Source organism: Dendrobium catenatum, unplaced genomic scaffold (genome assembly GCF_001605985.2).
Source record: "Dendrobium catenatum unplaced genomic scaffold, ASM160598v2 fragScaff_scaffold_156, whole genome shotgun sequence".
NCBI classification, from domain to species: Eukaryota; Viridiplantae; Streptophyta; class Magnoliopsida; order Asparagales; family Orchidaceae; genus Dendrobium; species Dendrobium catenatum.
This window is the reverse complement of record NW_021318618.1, coordinates 11,126,077-11,146,313: the sequence shown is the minus strand read 5'-3', so window position 1 is coordinate 11,146,313 and position 20,237 is coordinate 11,126,077. Positions and strand designations below refer to the sequence as shown.

At 33.9% G+C, this 20,237-nt stretch overlaps 2 protein-coding genes across 4 annotated transcripts; one reads left to right on the top strand and one right to left on the bottom strand.

The window, feature by feature from the left end:
* Positions 1–1,189: 1,189 nt before the first annotated feature.
* LOC110096229 (DDB1- and CUL4-associated factor 8) lies at positions 1,190–10,753 on the bottom strand. 3 transcript variants are annotated; one of them, XM_020822073.2, is made up of 5 exons: positions 10,351–10,753; positions 3,939–4,190; positions 3,678–3,821; positions 2,838–3,581; positions 1,190–1,838 (listed from the first exon to the last, which is right to left on the bottom strand). In XM_020822073.2, exons 1-5 carry the CDS (start codon positions 10,465–10,467, stop codon positions 1,581–1,583), a joined length of 1,515 nt encoding a protein of 504 aa, XP_020677732.1. In that variant the 5' UTR covers positions 10,468–10,753; the 3' UTR covers positions 1,190–1,580. The 3 variants fall into 3 exon arrangements, with proteins under 3 accessions (XP_020677732.1, XP_020677733.1, XP_028548401.1); XM_020822074.2 differs by having other exon boundaries at positions 1,190–1,835; positions 10,351–10,752; XM_028692568.1 differs by lacking the exon at positions 10,351–10,753 and adding an exon at positions 8,668–8,763.
* A 748-nt stretch (positions 10,754–11,501) lies between these two features.
* LOC110096239 (serine/arginine-rich splicing factor SR45a) lies at positions 11,502–18,953 on the top strand. Its single transcript, XM_020822088.2, has 7 exons — positions 11,502–11,604; positions 11,696–11,715; positions 17,217–17,342; positions 17,433–17,532; positions 17,617–17,766; positions 18,301–18,370; positions 18,467–18,953. Exons 1-7 carry the CDS (start codon positions 11,602–11,604, stop codon positions 18,712–18,714), a joined length of 717 nt encoding a protein of 238 aa, XP_020677747.1. The 5' UTR covers positions 11,502–11,601; the 3' UTR covers positions 18,715–18,953.
* Positions 18,954–20,237: the final 1,284 nt, after the last annotated feature.

The window sequence follows — 20,237 nt, the reverse complement described above, 5'->3', positions numbered from 1 at the left end:
TTATTTTAAATTTCAATCATTCAAACACATGGATGTGAGTGAAGTAAAGACATGTGAAGAAAGAAAGGTTTATATCATTTTAAAAGGTTAGCAATTAAATCCATCTCTCTCTCTCTCTCTCTCTCTCTCTCTCTCTCTCTCTCTAATGTAAAAATGAGCTCGAGCCGACTAGCGAGCCTCGGCAATCATCCATGTAGTTCGGTGTCGTCCGCGTCGTTCGACTGTTGAATTCGCTCGTGACCCGTCTGCATCGCCCCGCCGTCTGAGCTCGAGCCACGCGACTGACACAATTGCCTCGAGCCACGCAACCGATGAGAGCGCCTCGAGGCTCGAGCGATGTCAGCCTCAAATAGACGGGTATTCTAAATTATTAATATTGAATCGAGCCGGCTCGTTAGCTTGCGAGCCGAGTCTCCATCAAGCTCGAACTCGTGCTCGTTTAATAAACGAGCTCAAATTTGAGCTCGAACTGGACCCGTGAGCTCAATAAGCTAAGCTCGCGAGCCCATAAATGAGTCGAGCTAGCTCGGCTCACTTACACCCCTAACGTTCACCAAGCTTCTCTCCAAAACTAAAGATAAATGAGTGATAACTGATTGCATATTATTTGAAACATTCTCATTCGTCACTTTTACAATGAAAACAGTAAATGCAAGACTTAAGCTCGCACCTCTCTCTTCATTTGAAAAGCAAAATTTGGTGGCAAGGCTTCAACTTACGCAACTATCAAACTTGAATTCCTTATTATTAATATCGGCGATGGCTCTATTTATTCATACAATGAGAGCATCTACAAACTTCCACTGTTTATGAATATAACATTGCATTGAATTGATATCGTTAAAGACAACTTCAAATGCATCGCAGATCATTTATATGGCATTGAATGCTTCTAATTTGTCATATCATGATTACAATTTACCATTTGATGTAAATCTATATAAATAATCAAAACTAATTACCTCGATTAAAGCTTCCTTCCTTCCTTCCTATATGAATTATATCGTATGGATTTACTGGATTGAGCAAAATAAACTTTTCTCATGTAAGGAATAACAAATTCTTCATTATTTTTTCAACATAAAACATTGTTGATGTTGATATATCACAATAATAAATACTAGCCATTAGCAATACACATTACTATCACATATAATAATTCATATACAATAACATTCTACCCATCGACTATGACAAATTCTTTTGCATTTCAACCATTTGTTTATCAAATTCTATATTAATAATCTCTTTTACATATCTACCAAAAAAAACTGAAACAAATTAGGTAAATTGTTAACAAGCTCCCATGCTACACAGATGAACAGAACTCTACAAACCAAAGCATAAAAAAAAAACCACACTGCAGTAGGTGTAACAGAGAAGTGCTTCTTCATAAGAAATTGCAGCTATATTTTATAATGTACAGTTGAGGCTGAATTAGATGAGAAGGCTCAAATCAAATCCACATTTACCAGAGGAAATTGATCCTAATGCAGCTTGGCTTTGGATAAATGTGTTATTTGGCAGCAATAGACCGCATGTGTAGACTCTGTGGCATCATTTAGAGGCATAGATGCCAATTATAGCATGGCATTCTGGCCATCATCATCATCTTCTTCTTCTTCTTCACCATCATCATTACAATCATTATCACTGAATTGATGGTCGCTCCATTCATCAACATCAAGGAAGTCTATAGAATCACCACTATCATCATTATCATTATCATCATTGTTGTCGTCGTCATCATCGTCATCATCACCATCATCAGAATAATCAATATCGAAGTCAGCATCATCCCTTGAGAAGAATCTGATTGGATTTTGCTTCATGAACTGCTAGAAAGCAAGCAACAGAAGAGATGTTTATACAGTAAATACATCCACAAAACTTCATGTAAAGTAGACACCAATGAGGTGGAGCTAACCTCCTACTTCATAGAAAGAATATGAAAGTTCAAATTAGAAAGAAAAAAAAAATATAAATTTAGATTAGTGTGAGGGAACTGGGAAGTCAAAAGGAATATATAAAGGAACAAATTCATTTTGCAATAGAATATAGTAACTTGCTACCGCCCCTCCAATGAAAAACAGCGAGAAATAATGCAAGATCTCCAATGAAAACAATTCAAAAACAGTAGAATGTATTGTAGGAATCAAACCAAAAGTGAGATCAAGCAAAGATACAATTGATCCTCAAATCGAGAGGAGGATCGTTCTCTCCCAATCTCTAGACGATGAATCTAGAGCCCAAGACGCCAAGGAACTTCAAAGAAAATTCAAATCATGCATCCCTTCACCAAAAGAACCTAATTAAAATCAAAAGACAATTACAAATTTCCTAATCAACCCCCTAATTCAAAAATTCCTCCAAAGCAAATTTAATTAACAAGTGGGCCCCTAGGAGCTTCCGCTCCTCCCTCCCTCTCTTCCTTGGTTCCGTCCAATTTGGGATGCTGGCTATACACCAAACCGGTCCACTAGGGACCGGTTCAGCCGGCTCAGGAGGAGCCGGCCTAACAAAATCCTAATAAATTATTTAACAAATAGTTTTAAGATTTATGATTTAAATGAAATGAAATAAAATACATAATGAGAAGAAGATGAGAAGTGGTGTAGATCTCTTATATCCTACTTCACCCAGGATTTAATATATTCAGAACTAAGCCTAAAACAGGATTTAAGAAGGTAATAAGATTTATCTTGTTCAAGAAATACTTGGCAAAATATAGCTTAAATAATGGCTGAATCTTGCAACTTAACAAACCGCACAAAAAAGGAAAGCAGATCCAACAACAGGAGATAACGTATTTAATAAGGAAAAGAGTACACGCAAACCTCGTCAATATCTATAGGCACAGCAGGTTCCTTGGCATTTGGTATCCATATCTTAATGTCTTTTTCGATCCCACAACTAGCAAGCATGGTGGCAGATGGGTTAGGTTCAATACAATTTACCACATGCTTGTCCCCTTCCATCACACGCAACAGCTCCCCTCCTTTTTTCCTCCAGATAAATACACGACCGCAGTCAGATCCACTAGTAACATATTCACAGTTTGGACCAAAAAAGCCCACTCCTTTCACAGTTACACAGTTTCTATGGCCATTGTAGACTTGCACTGCATCTCCAGCATTTGGATCTTCGGTAGCTGGAAGAACTAAGTTTTCGAAGGCGTTGTCGATTGCATCAACACTCATGGCAGACCTTGGGGTTGCTAAATCTGGATTAGGACCCAGTCCTTGGTCCTTGGAGAAAAGATATATCGCCTCAAAATTGTATGAAGCCAGAAGCTCACTTTGATCTGAGAAGGCCAATCCTGTTATACCAACCTGATCATCACCAATCAAATGTGCAGGACAGAAGCAGTCAGCTGGATTGCCACATCCTTTCCCATCCCACCTGCACTTGCGAATATCATAAACCCTGGCGTATTCATCGGATCCGGCGATAGCGAAATAATTTGGGTTCCTTGGATCAATTGCAATAGCATTTAAGTGAACAACTGGCATATAATCCCATTTGTCTTTGAAGCTTTTACATTTGAAGAGCTTTGTTGCATTCTGGGTTCTTAAATCAAACTATGAAATGGAATGTATGGTCAAAATAAGAAAAAGCAGCAAGTAGAAAAACCAAGAAAAAAATCTGGAAAATGAAAACATAAAAACAACACAAACATGATAAACTAGACCATCTTCACCACAGCTATACAGTATGTGAGGATTTCCAGGCTCAAGTGCCATTTTATGAGCCCGGCCCTCATGTCGAGCAAGCATTTTTGTGAAAACACGTCCTCCATCTTGTAATCGTACCATTCTAACCTGGTGAATTACATAAAAAAATTACAAATTTAAGAAAACAAGCTTTCGTTGGTGCATGTAAGACAATACAACATCTACAAGTTGAAAATTATGTGCAAGAAAGTGGAAGAGATGGACCTCCCCATCAGCAGCACATGTAACCATTGTCCTTTCATCTGTGTAGGGCATAAATTTTGCCTGGAAAACATTGTTACTGTGACCTGAGTGGAACGATAGTTTAGCGAGCCCCGTTTCCCAGTCCCATAGCATTACCATTCTATCATCCGAACCAGAAACAAGAATGTTGCCATTTGCATTGAAGCTTACAGTATTTACACAACCTCTATGTTTGTCCAACTTCCTATGGATTCCAAGGCGGAAAACAAGATCCTGCACAAATAAAATAATTTTATGATTACACACAGTAAGATGAGATCGATTTAATATATTTTATAAGAATCATAACCTTTGAAAAGATTAATGAGGAAAGGGTGATAACATGGCGTGAGTGCTAAATAGAGACACATTAACCATCACTCTAGGCCAGTCCCCTGTTAATTGAACCGTGTTTGAACTACATAAGAAAGCTCAAAATGTCTAGAAATTGACTAGCTTATACAAAATTCAAAAACTTTGCGGTACTTACGCAGCAGAGTCAAATTCCTACCCTCTACACACACCAATAGTTCAAATCCTGAAGATATGCAAAAAAAACTGCACATGCTTAGCTTCTCCATACCATTACTATCCTGCTAATTGTTGCATTGAATTCCTAATACAATAGCGTGCAAGCAAAGCGAACTATAATGGCTTTGAAATAAGCAAAAATCATAAAAAGGATGGATAAAACTAGAGAGGAAAGATTATAGAAGGATTTTTAATGGTTTTCATGCAATATTTAACCAAAAGAAAAAAAAAAACAGAGAAACAAGAAAAAAAAAGATGGCAAAACTAATTCCTTTGAATTTGCTCAAAGAACATGATATTGGGAGTATGAAGAAGAGATTCAAAAAATTTATCAGTATTTAGTCTCTACATCGATGGATTGATATGCCTTTCAAAATAACAAAAAAAAAAAAGAATGGATCAACAGTTTTTACTAAAACATATTTGGAAAAGGTTAACTTATTTCAAGATAAGTATTTTATGCATATACTTGTTATAATTACCAAAAAATCTTATCATAAAATTTCCCCAAAATTACAGGCAAACAAAGTGGTAATTGACGTGACAGTTTTTTCACTTCTATGCTCAGCTTGCTAAAGCTTTATAAGGTTTGAAGTTCTTATTGTTTGCATTTTGAGGCCTTTTGACTGATTGAAGAGGACCCTCAGAGTCTTTGCATTTGAGTGTTCAAGCCACATGTGAATTATGACCTCTCCAGTCACAATCTTCTAATGACCTCAGCTTTAATCAGGGGTTAGGAATCTTCAATATCTTACTTGATATTCAATGAGGCAATTGGTTATGAAGACAGTATTAGAAACTCTATGGTTATGATATATTGATAATTGAACCTATTGAATTCAATTTATCAGTGGATGACACCCGTCTTTACTAGCAGGCCTACTCGAGGAGCTGAGAGACCTATGAGATGGAGAGTACAGACTACAGAGGGATAATGGAGGAGAATTGGAGATCTTAAGCAAGTAGAATTTTCCTTACTAGTCAAATTGATCTTGTTTTTTTTTTTTGGATCCCCAAAAGTTATTCTCACCATCCCTTATTTATAAAATTATGAGTGTTACATGAAAGACTATATTACATAATAAGTAAAAATACAATGCTACACAGATTATATGCATAATGCCATTCACATGTTGCCCCCTGATTAGCAGAAGATCTGGGATGAATGATTCGTCTCTAGTTGAGTGAGGCAGTGCTGAGTATGCACTGGGCGAGTGAGATAGAGGGTGGGCTCCATGGTGACCGGTGAGTTTGCAAGCCGATACGGATTTAGACGGACTTTGTAGTGTAAGGTCGATTGGGAGTTGGGAGCAACCTATGCTAAGTCTTCGATTGCCATGAGAGAACGGGCAAATAAATCAGGATAACCAAGAGAATATGTTGTGATCAGTGTTGGTAGGGAAAGTATGGAGCGCTAGGTAAGAGTCATCCTATAGTTGAAATTGGATGAGGGGATGATAGACCTAAGGTGATATATAATGATTGAGGTAGCAGTGAACGACGATCTGCTTGACTGACGAACGATCTGCTTGACTAACGAACGATCCATGATTCGACTCGTATAGGGCAAGCTCCTTGGTTGGCTCAAGTGAATGTTCCAAGGAAACTCTTCTTGAGGGAGAGTGTCCTCACTACGACCCAACAACTACTTGCTAAATTGATGACTTGAAGGAGCTTGACTTATCCCTAGTTGATCTAAGATTACAACTTGGAAGGTTGAACTTGATTGCCTTTAGTTTGTTGAGTAAGAGCTTGGAATTATATATCTTTTTCTTTTTACGGGCTCATTGCATTTGTGGAAAGGAAATTCAGGCAATATTTTGCACTAGCTAATGAATCCTTCTTATGTTCAGTACTTGTAGGCCTTCTTTTTTAGGTGTTGTGATTTTTAGAATCCATCACACAACTAAGATCAAACCTGGAAGTGGCATCCCTTAATCAACCACGGGCAAGAAGTACTCGGCGAAATATATCGAGTCAATCGAGAGAAGAAGACTCAGGCACTCTGACTTAGTAGAATTGATAGGTTCAATTGAAGACAACTTTGGAACCCTAGCTTCTAATTAACTATGATTGATAGGTATAGTTCAAGTCCATAGTGGGAAGAGTTGGCTCGACCCGTGATAGACTTATAGTGGAGAATTTTTAACATTTTCATATGTCTTGGGCAACTGTCAATCTACATGTCGTGTTGACACTTCTTGTGTGCAAAGGATTAGGTTCAAATAGATTCCATACTCTCTCCAATATGTTATAACCATTTCTTTATATTTTCTATAATATTTAGGCATTAATCTCATTTGTACATAATAAAAAAATAGGATTGTGTGCTTCAATATACTATTGGGAATTAGGTTCAAAGTATTGAGTGCTGAGTTTAGAGTATTAAATATTTTCTATAATACTTAGGCATATCTATGTGTGCGCGCGCACACGCTTAAAATGACTAGGCGCCTCATTTCTAATCTCTAAGACTTGTTCAACATGCATGCTTAAATGCCTTTTATTTTAGGGAAAGGCAAAGGAAAAGTTTTGCTCAAACTCATTTGTAGGTGGACACAAGTGCACATTTTGTTCCATGTTCATAATGAGCAATTTATTAGCATGCACATAATTGAGACTTTAGTATCTTATACATTAAACTTTGTTGCTACACAGTCTTTGAGTGTCTTTATGTTTGGTTCAAACTCATTCATTTTACATTCATTAATGTTTGAGTATATATAGTCTAATGTATGCCCACCTATGTGTGTTTACATAGGGAGAGACTAGCAAAAATAAGCGAGTCAGTTCATCACATGACATCAAGAAAAATGTGCATGGAATGCACAGTACGCGAGCCACTATGACCACAATTTTTGTCGCCTATCCTTCCATGCCAAGAAATATATGTATAGATGGTGTGAACTATCGAGATTTATCTAGGACTTCCACCATGCAAAAAGGCATGTATGTTTCTTAGACATAATTAAACATGTTTGTGGAAATATGAATAATAATACTTTTTTTATGAATCCAAGAGTATTTCGACAACATTTTTGAGTTACCGCCATGAAGTGGACATTAAAAAAGTGAGTTGAGCCATCCCACAACACCAATAAATATGCATATGATGCAATGCACGAGACACATCAACCACATTGACATCACTTATCCCAACACATCAAGAAATGTATATATAAGTGCGCTTTGCAATGAAATAATATCTAAATTCCCACATGCACCAATGCTATATCTAGATCCCCACTATGCCAGCAAAAAAAACATGCATGAGTACTTGTAGGGGTTAACACACTTTATAAAAAGCCCCCCCCCCCCCCCCCCCAAAAAAAAAAAGGCGACACTTTCCCTCATATCCCACTTAAAGAGGCATGCAAGGATTTTCTACGATGCAAGAAATATATTTATGGTTGGTACCTATCAGTCTCTAATATGTGAGAGAGCAAAATGCAAACCCCTCGCATGATTTGGTCAACAAGAGTGAGACGATCATAAATGATATGAAACAAAATAAAAAGTTCACTCATTAGAACACTTCCATTTTAAAGTGCTCAGTCATCCGGTAAATCTTCAAAACTTTTGTACTTTCAAAATTAAGAATTTAAAAAATTTATTTTGTCACTCTTTACCTTGAAACTTCCAATCGCAATTTGGTCAACATAAAGTCAAAACGGGTCAAAGTTATGAACACATTAGTAGAGAATCACATCACGACCCCACTAGTCAAAATTTGTCTCATTTTGATGAGAGGAGCAAAATATGCTCATTATACTAAGAGAAAATAAAAACCTGATTTGTGTAAAGTTTTCATCTCATAAAGTTGAAATCAACCAAATTAATTGACATGAAAATTGTAGGGGATCACAACATGATTCACCAATAAAAAACCATATGATTCCAATAAAAGATGAGGGAAAGATGATTACTGTGAAAATCTAGAGAGAAATGAAATTTTTATTTTTTTTGAGTAATTTGCACCTTACGAAATCATAATTAACAAAAAGTTCTGGAAGATTAATCTATAAATCAAACAAACTTGATCAAGGGTTAGAAGCTTGAAATATAAAGTATGATTTGCAATCCAAAAGAAAAGTTTTTTTAAGCTGTATAAATAGTCTTCATATGCCTCGCATGCACATGTGTATGAGTATTAGAGAATTTAAGTAGGATAACAACTCACATGAGTATTAGAGAAGAATAAGAAGGCCAAAGGAGCCACCTGCAAAACAAGCCACCAAATGCACTGACTCATTTAATAGTGACTTAGTTGTGTATTTGATTACTTTTCAACGTTCTTATATCTATTGTTCTTTAAATTCTATTTATATTACTAGTGGTATTAGCATGGTGAAATTATTGAAAAAATAGCATTAATGATAGAATAAAAATCTAATTTTACTTTCATTAAAATTTTATATTGACAATATCTAAACTCTGTTTTATAATTTATAAAACATTAGAAACAATATTAACTGAATTAAATCAATTTTAATAAAAAATTATGAATGCCTGTATGTTTAGTGATAAGATTATTTGTTTCAATCATTAATATCCATGTTTGATTAGTTTGATTCCATCAAAGCTCAAGTATAGCTCTAACTTGTTAAAAAAAAAACAAATTTGAACAAAATTTTAAAATTAAGATTATGTACAAGCATGTCTCGAACTCAATAAAAATGAAATAAACAAGTATGAAAAAGATTATAAACAATTTAACTTGATTCATTCACAACTCTAATTTTCCAATGATTTTGCTTATGGATCTTCCAATGAAAGACAAAATAGGTCAATTCTTTATACACACTACACATAATATGAGAATATATCACTTAACTTTGTTGTTGGTTACTTGTTTGACCTTCAATGGTATATGAAATAGGCCTTTTCTTTTAAATTTTCATTTGAATTGTCTAAGCGTGTTAAAGGAGTGGTGGTAGTATCACCTATTAAAGATAGAGGTAGTATCACCTATTAAAGATAGAGTGATGGAGAATAAATTTAGTTGGTTTAGATATGTACAAAATATGATGAAAAATCTATTGATAAGATAAATAGATAAAATTAATAAAAACAAATTAGGAAGGAAAAATAAAGACCAAACGTACTAATGAAATTATGAACAAAATATTAAAAACAATGAATGAAGGATGAGGATTTATTAAGGTTTTGTTTGGAATAGTTTTTTCTGACTACTTTTGTTGTGAGAAAAATAGTTAATAAAAATAATTTCTGTTTGAAAGATAGCTTTTTTCACCACAATTTCAATATGTTACCTTTAAAAAGATTTTTTAAGGAAAACATTTTTGAAATTATAGTTGAGAAATAAGCCTTTAAAAGAAAAAAACTGCCTAAACAAAGTCTTGGTTTGAAAGTACAGTGATAAAATTTTCTTCCAAACACATTATTTTTTAGTAACTTTTTTTCTTATGACGAAAACAATCTAAAACACTATTCCAAACGAAGCCTAAATCAACCTCAACAGTCGGGATAAGTCTAATGATTATGATGATTCATCAAACAATCTGCAGAGTGTGGACTTCGAAGCACGAGCAAATAGAAATTTGTACTACCGTCAAGGAAATGGAAGAGGTTTTCTCGAGGGTTTGACTTGTTGTGTTTTCATTGAGAACCATAGAAGCCCTTTTTCCTAGTTTGACCGAAATAATGTAAGACCAGATACCTCAATTCAAGGCATCAAAAACATAATACTAGTCCTCCATGAAAATTCTAACTGCTATTAGATAATTGCAAGCTTGAAATTAAAAAATATGTATCAGAAAAATACTAATCAAAAGTCCAAATTAACAGACTAAATGCGAATCGAGGTAGAAGCAATGATAAAGATATAACCAAATAAACCAACCAAAGAAGCGGAGGCACGATGGAAGAACGACCGCGGAGCCAAGGCCCCGACTTCTCGATTCCGCATCTGGACGATGCGGCAACCTGATTCCTTCTCTCTCATCCCAATTTTCCCCATCCTTTCTTCCACCTACAAGGCGCTCGACGAAATGTCCCAAGAACCTTAAAATGCGGAAGAGAACGCCCTGGTTCTGCGATGTCGGTAGATTGGTTTCTGCAAAAGCTCGCTTTGTCCTTCTAAGAACGTCGTCTCTGCTACAATCTCTTATTCGCCGACGCGAAGCTAATAAATATCGCCGACCGGCTCACTTTCGCTGCCTTCTCTACCGCCGGCCATTCAATTCTCGAGTTTTCCGCGATGATTTCGCTCTCAGGCTCTCAGGCTCTCAGCTCAAATCTATGGGGATTTCTTTCCCGGATTTATCTATTTATTTTTACTTTATAAGATTGTTGAGCTATAAAATATGTTCTTTCTTTAACTCCTTTTGCTACAATTAAGATTGGTGCTATTTATAGAGAGAATTATTCATATTTCATAAGGAAAGTCTATTTTATTTATAAAATAATTATTAATTCAAAATATATAAATGAAAATACATATTTTAAATGTTCAAAATTAAATTATTAAACATTTTATGAATATTTTGCATCATTGTTTTTTATTTGAATAACTTTATTTTTTAATATTCTAAATAATCTTTAAATATATTTATTTTTAACTTTATGAACAAAATAAATTAAAACATGTATTATTTATATATTTATAAAAAGAGACATAATATTCATTTTGATAAAAAATTTAAAATATTTTATTTGATAATATGTATTATTCCCATAATCATATAATATTTTTTATATATTTTTATGTATATAAGTGCCAATTAAAAATATTTATCACAACATAAAATGATGTATAAATTGAGTTGAGCTAATATTACAATTATTATCAAATTTTATAAAAAAATTTGGATCAAATATTCAAATTTAATTGTAATTATAATAAGTCTAAAAAATTATTAAATTTAATTTAAAATTCAAAATAGTATAAATTTAGTTGATTATCATATCATCTTAATTTCATGTTAATTTAAAAAATGGAGACAAAAAACAATTATTTTTCCATAAAATGCCTCACGTTTGCGGCACGTGATTAAGAGTTTAGTATAAAAGCTAACTTCGGCGAAGACCGAAAACCCTAATTTCGTCGGAGCCAAGCAAATTATTTTTCCGTGCTCGAGGGAAATTTTCGATCATGGTACTTCTCTTTCTATGATTTGATCTAACATTCTTCTTTGATTTTTGTCTCTAATGTTTATCTGTTTTTTCTTCATCTACGCCGCATACAGGCTGAATCTCCGCACAGAAGGTAAAATTTAATCTCCATATTCTCTCTCAATTGAGATTTTTTGTTGTTGCAGGATCTTCTTTTCTACGCTTTTGTTGCTTGTTTTTACATCTCTCTGGGAAGTATGTATTTGTTTTCTAATTTAGGGTGCATTTATTTATTTATTTGCATATGGCTCAAGTTTTGCTCCGAGAACTTGGCACCTTTCCTAACCTTTTCATATTTTGATTGTAATTTTTCGTTTGGTTTGATGGCGGTTAAGTTTTCTTGATTTTCTTTAGAATAGTTTGATTTTGTTTTTGTGCTTGAATGGGATATATAGAAAAAAAAATCAAGCTATGGTACATGTTTTGTGTGAATCCCTGGATAGAAGTTTGTCCATGGTCGGAAACATGCACGAAATATTGAATATTTTGTAGATCTATCAGGATTTATAGTTTTTTCAATATGCTGCGTGTATCCCTTCCATTTAAGTTCCTATTGGAGTTGCTGATCTGTATAAGTTTCCCATTTCATCCAATTTACAGTATTTTTTGTCACAATGTTATATTGGAAATAATATGAGTTTCCCATTACATGCCAATATTGGAAATACTGAATGAGATGGTCTGTGGTTCTCATAGCTGTAGACTGTCATTGATCTAATTGTTGGTATTATTATTTGATAATGATGATTTATATTCCTTTGTTATAGATATGATAGATATATCATGCAGACATGGGCGGTTCATTAAATGAACATTCCCATAAAAACATTTTGGGAAAATGTGTAGCTGGGATGTTTTTTTTAGTCTGAAAGGGAGGAATACATAACAATTATATATGGATTATATGATTTTTTGGGAAAAAAAAACTTTAAAATGATAGAGCTGTTGGATTAGGTGATGCAATATACTTGGTTTAAAGTTGGATTAGTTTGAAAATTTTTGTTAACAAGTATACTTGGGTTACCATTACATATGTTCTTAAAATAGCTAACATACACCTTATGAAATGAGGGCATTAGAAAAATTTTAAAGCTTATGTTCTTTAAGTTGGATTAGATGACAGTTGGAAAAAAAAAGCTTTTGGGAAGACATGAATGAATCATGACAACTTGCATTTGTGTTAGGGAATATAAGTATTTGTGGTTACTTAAATTAACATGGACTTTACTAGGATAGCCTGAAAGAGTTTTTGTGATCAGTGTGGAATAGGTGGTGGAATTGTGATGTGAAAGCTTTAACCTATATTTTTAATCATATATTATATTAAATTAATTAATACTTGTTTAAGAAATGAGAGAGAGAGAGAGAGTACTTAGTTACTTTTAAATGTGAATCTTGAAAACTATGACTAGCTTTTGTTACGCTTTTATGAAGATTTTAAGGTGATTCTAAGTGCGTTTATTCATTCAATGTAGAATAATGGTTTTGTATCTGTACAAATACAAAGAAAGCCGTAAAATATCATTTCTTGGGAAAAATGATATAATTTAGAAGATGAGAAGTTGTTTGAGATTTGGTTGTTCTTGGAGAAAAATTTAAATTATAGCCAAACTTGTTATATCCAAATAGTTCCGTAACGTGTAATAGCCAAATAATTTTCAGTAACATGGGACTATATTAAAGATTAGCATAAAACATGTGTGATTTGTATTGCTATGAAAATGCTTATAAAGTTTATTCAATGTGATATATTTTGGTGTAAAATAGCAAATGTCATAGTTGGATAGGCAATACTTCTATTGAATTAAGTGTGAAGTTGGCATAGCTGAGAAGATTTTTACAATATATATGGCTCAGGATTTATACTAGAAAAATTTGTGTACAATATATTGGCTTTTAGTAGGTCTATATTTGATAAAGCTCTCCATTAATATTACTAGAAGATTATGATGATTTTTAGGTTTGATAGTAGTTAAGGCATTGGATTTATGATTTGGAAGAATTGTGATATAGATGCAGACTTAATGTTTAAATTATTGGATGAGAGAATATCATTTGATTTCATAAAGAAGTTATAAAGTTGGAATTAGACTACTTTTTTCATGTGGGTTTGAATTTTGGGCATAAAAAAAAGTGAAAGGCGATCAAGTTGAATGACGCAAAAATTGGAAAGTTGAGATAGTTGTGTGATTCATTGAGAAATCATATAGAATTGCGTTGAGATTAATATGTATTTAACAGTTGGTGGAAAATAGACTTAGTGTGGGCATGTATGACAAATAATTGAAGATACTCTAACAATATATGTTTGATCAATTGAATATCGAGGAGTTTGGAAGACTGGTGATAGGCCAAATGTGACATCACTATTGAATAATAATTCTTGGAGTTTGGAGTAGTAGAAGATTTTAAAGACATCCATGGTAGCTATGAGTTTGGAGCGACTAAGCTTATGATTTTATAATTACTAATACTTTATTTAAGAAAATAGAGGAGCATCTCATCGCTTATAAGATTGGATATAGTAGAACTCAGATTTGATATTTTTGCATAGATTGAAAAGTTATTCCAAGTAAGAATTTATATACATAACATTACTTATTAGTTATGGACTTTAAGATGAAGGGACAAAATATGAATAATTTAAGTAAAATGTTATCCTAGTATTAGATGGGGGCATTTAAATAACACTTTTTTTTTTTTGAGAAAGATTTAAAATAGTAAGATTATGTCTGTACATGAGGAAGGTAATGCTATGTAAGAACAAGTAGTTAATGATATAAGATTGGTGCAAAGGATGTGCACTCATATTTATTATTTTTTTATAAGAAAAATAGATTGTTTAAATTGTATAGATTATAAAGTTATTCCGAGTGAAAGTTTATGTACATAGCATCACTTTTTAGTTTTGGATTTTAAGATGAAATGGAGGAATATGAAAAATAAAGTAAAATATTATCCTAGTATTAGATGGGGGCATTTAAATAGTGTTAATTAAAAATATTTTTAAGAAAAAAGATTCAAAATAGTAAGATTATGCCTCTCTATGAGAAAGTTAATTTTATGTGAGAAAAAGTAGTTAATGATATCAAGATTCTGGTAATGGATGTGCTTAGAGTATAGAAAAGAAAAGCTTAAAAGTAGTTGGTGACATAATCAAAATGTGTAAGGAAATATAAAAATAAAAAGCTTTGTTATAAAAATTTGTTTTGGGTAAATACTCAAAAAATTGGAAAAGATATAAAGAGTCTCGTAAGGAGCCTAAAAAATTAATATGTGATGCAAGGAATTAAGGTTTTGATGATTTATATAACATATTGTATATTAAAGAGGGTGAAAGATGTATGTATAAATTAGTCCAATAAAGAGATAGGAGAAGTTAGGATTTAATTCAAATGAAGTGCATTAAGGATGAAGATCAAAAAGTGCTTTTATTAAAAGAGGATGATCAACAAAGATGGATGAGATATATTGATAAGCTTTTTAAAGAAGATTGTGAGAATATAATTGATTTTAGTGACCTGAGCATCCTAAATAAAAGTAGAGATTTTTATTGTTATTGTCATATTATTAAACTAAATTTTGGAGTGTGGAAAAGCTATACGGTTGTCCACAATTATATTCCACACTTCAACTAAATTATCGGAATATAATTGATTTTAAAGAAAATGAAGTGTGGAAAAGCTGTTGGATTTGATAATATTCCAATAGAGGTGTGTAAATGCTTATGAGATGAATGAATTTTTCAGCTTACGAAACTTTTCAATATTATTTTGAAGAGTAAAAAGATGTCGAATGAGTGGAAGAGTGTGTTGATTCTTTTTTTTTTTTTTAAGAATAAAGGTGATGCATAAGAGTGAATTATAGATGGATTAAGTTAATGTATTATACTTTAAAACTTTGGAAGAGAGTTATTGAGCATAGGTTACGTGGTGATACTAATGTTTCTCAAAATTGTTATGGATTCTTGCCGAGTAGGTCTACTATTCTTGAGAGGTTTGATGAAGAAGTATATGGAGAATAAGGAGAACCTGCATATGATATTTATTGATTTACATTAAGCTTGTGATAAAGTTTCAAGAGAAGTACTAGAGAGTTTTAGAAAAGAAAGGGGTTAACTATGCTTATACTCGAGTCATTAAGGATATGTACGCAGGAGCTGTTACTTGTATTCAAATACACGGAGGTTGGACCAAGTATTTTTCTATTTCAGTTGGATTACATTAAGGACCAGCTTTAAGCTCATATCTTTTTGCTTTAGATGTTCTTATTAGACATTTGCAGGAGGATGTACCATGGTGTATGCTTTTCGCGGATGATATTCTTCTTGTTGATAAGACTGGAGAGGGAGTTGAAGGTAAACTTAAATTATGGAGGTCAACCTTAGAGTCTTAAACTTACATTGAGTATATGTAGTGTAATTTTAGTAGTAATAGATCTATCGGGGGAATTGTGGCTTTGGGCAATCAAGTCATTAATAGGAGTACATGTTTTAGATATCTTTGGTCTATTGTTTAGAGTGATGGTGAAGTAAATGAGGATATTATTGAATGGAAGGAATGCATCGGGTATGTTGTGTGATAGAAAAGTACCCCTCAAACTTAAGAGAAAATTCTATAAGATGGTGGTGAGACCTATAATGCTTTATGGTTCAAAATATTGGTCATTAAAAGAAAAGCATACAATTAAATGTTGCAGAGATGCGGATGCTCAGGTGGATGAGTTGCTTGGTTTGTTCACATAAAGTGTTGGTCTTCATCAGATGACCCGGTTAGGAGTGTAGATATATTAGATTTGACCTATATTAAGAGAGGTAGAGGTAGACATAAAAAGACTTGGTTAATAATTAGAAATGACATTTTTTATTAGATTTAAATGAGAACTTGACTCTTAGTAGTGTGCAGCCTTACTGCTTTTTTTTTAAAACCAAAACCTAAATTTAATAGTTATAATAATGAGGTTCAACTTTTCATCTTTGAATGCCTCCTCTCTGTCTTACTCTTTCCCATCTAAAACAAATGGTTTGCAGGGCCCTGGTGCGTTATTTGCATGTCATAGCATGATTGGTGGCTGAGCAACTTAGTGGTGCAGATTGATCTAACAAATTATAATCTTTGTTATGACTAGAATGTTTTACTGCGTGAAGAATTTGTTAAAAGATGAAAAGATTTTATGCTTTTGTGGTGATCATTATTTGCCTTGCTGTTACTTGTTGCTAAGTTATGTTAAACGTTTGTTGGTCTGTGGGTTTTTACTGGATTGTTCAAATTTATTTTGATTACAAGTCTTTTTCATAGATGTTGATAGGCCATAAGGTTTCAATCCAAATTACATTCAGTTGTCAGTTGATCGGCACTCAGAACTGTCAACTTGATGTTTACTTGTTACTATATATTGACAATTGTTCGCTTCAAACAATACAGTAAAGTTTAATGCAGTGTCTTTAACCATTTTTCTCCTTTTTATTTACTGAACTTTAACGCCTATATTTTCTTTGAGGCAACAAGGCCTTAAATTCAATAATTTAATTTTAACAACATCAATCACACACACTAATGCTTTTGAGCTTATGATTTGTTTTTTTTGGCATTTCAGGTACTCACGGTCACCTTTGCCTTACAAAGGGAGGTCAAGATCACGATCAAGAGGACGATCGCAGTCCAGGTCTCGGTCCCCCCGCCTTAGGAGCAGGTCAAGGTCCCAATCTCCAAGTCATACCAGGTTTATACCTGCAACGAACTGATTGCTTTCAATTTTCTTGCTTTCTTTTGCAATTTGATATAGCAAGCAATGCCATCACTTGAATTGCAGGACTGATGCTGTGAATGTTGGCAATACTCTTTACATAACTGGCCTTTCTTCCAGGGTTACCGAAAGAGACCTTGAGGAGCATTTTTCGAAGGAGGGAAAGGTTAGTCTGCATATATATATATATATATATATATATATATATTATGAATTTGTTTAACTTTTTATTCTGTTAATGTTCTCCCAGGTCACTGAGTGTCGCTTGATTGTGGAACCCCGTACCCGAATCTCCCGGGGTTTTGCATTTCTTTCCATGGAAACCGTCGAAGCTGCTGATCGTTGTATCAAATATCTTAATCAGTCGGTTTTGGAGGGTCGGTACATAACTGTTGAGAAGGTAAAGTTCTTTACATGGTTATCAAATGAGAAAACAGAGAACCTTTGTATGTTCATCTCTTGTTTGACTTGAAGGTTTTTGGTTATATTCAGAAGTCAATTGCGTCAGCTATGTTGGCAGCAATCAAAGATGACCAGTCCTTCATCCCAACTTATTCTTACAGATTGATGAATCGCAACAGCCTAATCGTTTTCCATGAATCATCACATCAACTTAACATAGCAAAATTGTTCAACTAAACTTCAGCATTCACCCCCCAACAACTAATCAACAACGGACATTACCAACTCTGTAATCAGACATTTTATGGTATCTTATATCTGGCATTCATTTAATGATGCTATTAGGCATGCCAAGGTCCTCATAATTTCCTAGTTTCTATAAATGTTTGGCCATCCTTTCATCATCTTTCTTCTCAGAGGATCTAAGAACTTGATTGTCTGCTACAATATTCACCTCCAACTTATCTCAGTATTTTTATTTATTATGATTAACATTTTATTGGTTTCAAGGCTTTTTTTACTCCTCTTTCAGTCAAGAAGAAAACGTCCAAGGACACCTACACCTGGACAGTATCTTGGTCTGAAGAATTCCCGTGAATCTAGTGAGTAGAATCTTCTCTGCTATACTGGTAAATCCTATCTATAATTGAGTTCATTCCAGAACAATTTCTCAAGTCCATTTGTTCCCCTTGTTGCAGGTTACCGTTACGATCGTGATCGTGGCAGGTTCCGCGGAGGATATGGAAGGGAGGATTATTATGGGGGTTATCGCAGGTCTCCGCGGCGCTCGCCTTACCGGGGCGGCCGTGATTATTCTCCTCCTCCTCGCTACTCGCCGTATGCCGGCAGATCTAGAAGGGAACGGTCCAGGTCCCTGCCAAATTCCCCTTATGGCAGTCCAGACAGAGGTGGCTATGGAAGGCGTTCAAATATGTACATCCGGTAAATTCTGATTTCTTCCTAACATTGTCATGAAACTCGAATCTTATATCGTGTTTGTCAGCAATTAGAGCTTTTAATTTAAAACCCATATGAACTATTGCCTTTTTTCTCTACTCATTGGGAATGTACTTAGGCTTATGCTGTAGGATATTTCTATTCTGTTTATTAGATTGTTAATTGTTGGATCTGCTTATTAATGTGATCTCCTTTCCGTTTAATGTTATATGTTATAGTTTTGATTTATTTGCTGGAAATGGCGTTTTCTTGCTTGCTAGCATATTTTTTGTAGCTATTTTGCATCTTTGAACCATGAATCAGGCATAAGACTGAGGAGAAATTATTTTGTGCGGACGCCGAACGCACTTCTCCGTCTGGAGACCAACCAGAATGCACCATGTTAGCAGTACCGAGCGGGGGTGACGCGGCGCATTTTGGTTGGTCTTTGGACTAAGATTGCAGGCACAAAACTAGAAATACCGAGCAATACCAACAATAACGAGAATACCATTATGTGAAGACCAAATACCGAGTAATACCGAGCAATGCCGAGTAATCCCAAAAAAAATAAACTAGAAAAAACTCGGTATTTTTTTGAGATTACTCGGTGTTGCTCGATATTGCTCGGTATTGATCTTCACATAGCGATATTCCTCGTTATTATCAAATAATACTTAGCAATACCGACCAAATACCGAGCAAAAACCGAGTAACAATCCTCTGACCGAACGTAGAGCTATGTCCGGTCAGAGGACGTAATAAAAGTTCCTCTGGATGATGTTCAGCGTTCGCACATAATAATTTCACGAGTGTGAGAGTCTGCTTGGCAAAGGTAAGCAACCTGAGCCAATTCCTTAGTACCACAAGGAAATGTTGAATGGACTCAAACTTCAAAGTGATTTGTCCTTTAGGATGCGTTTGGGATAGCTTTCTAACCATTTTGCTTTCTAAAATAGCTGCCAAAATCCTCTCCTATTAAAAATTTGTATGGTCGGGTGCTTTTTAACCAACGGATCTATTATTGAGTTTGGTAGTTTTAGAAAAGCTGCCTTAGCTTTTTTAAGCTCTCATAGTTTTTTTTAAATTGCTTTTACGAATTATTGCAGTCACGGACAGCGATTGTTTCTTTGCTTTCTTCTACTAATAATCAATATTGATTTCTGATTAATTCAGTTACATAAATGTCTTAATTTACCAAGAGCTCTTTAATGGGCCCTTAGTTTTTTTTTTATTCCCAGTAGCTGAGTTGTTCTTGGTTACTTGTCATTCCTTCTTATCTTATCTATTTGGCTGTCGGTGTCTTGTCTGTAAACATTTCTAATTTCTTCTTCTTTTTTATCTTTGGGTTACTCTCTTATTTGTGTTGCAATCATTTTTCTTTTATTTTAATCCTTCATATTTTTTGCTTAGTTAAATAATATTACATAGTTATTTTATTATCAGCCTTTAGGTTTATATACCATAGTTAATTTAAATGTTATTTGATGCAATTATAATTTCTCATGAGATCTTTTATTACATAAGCATTCA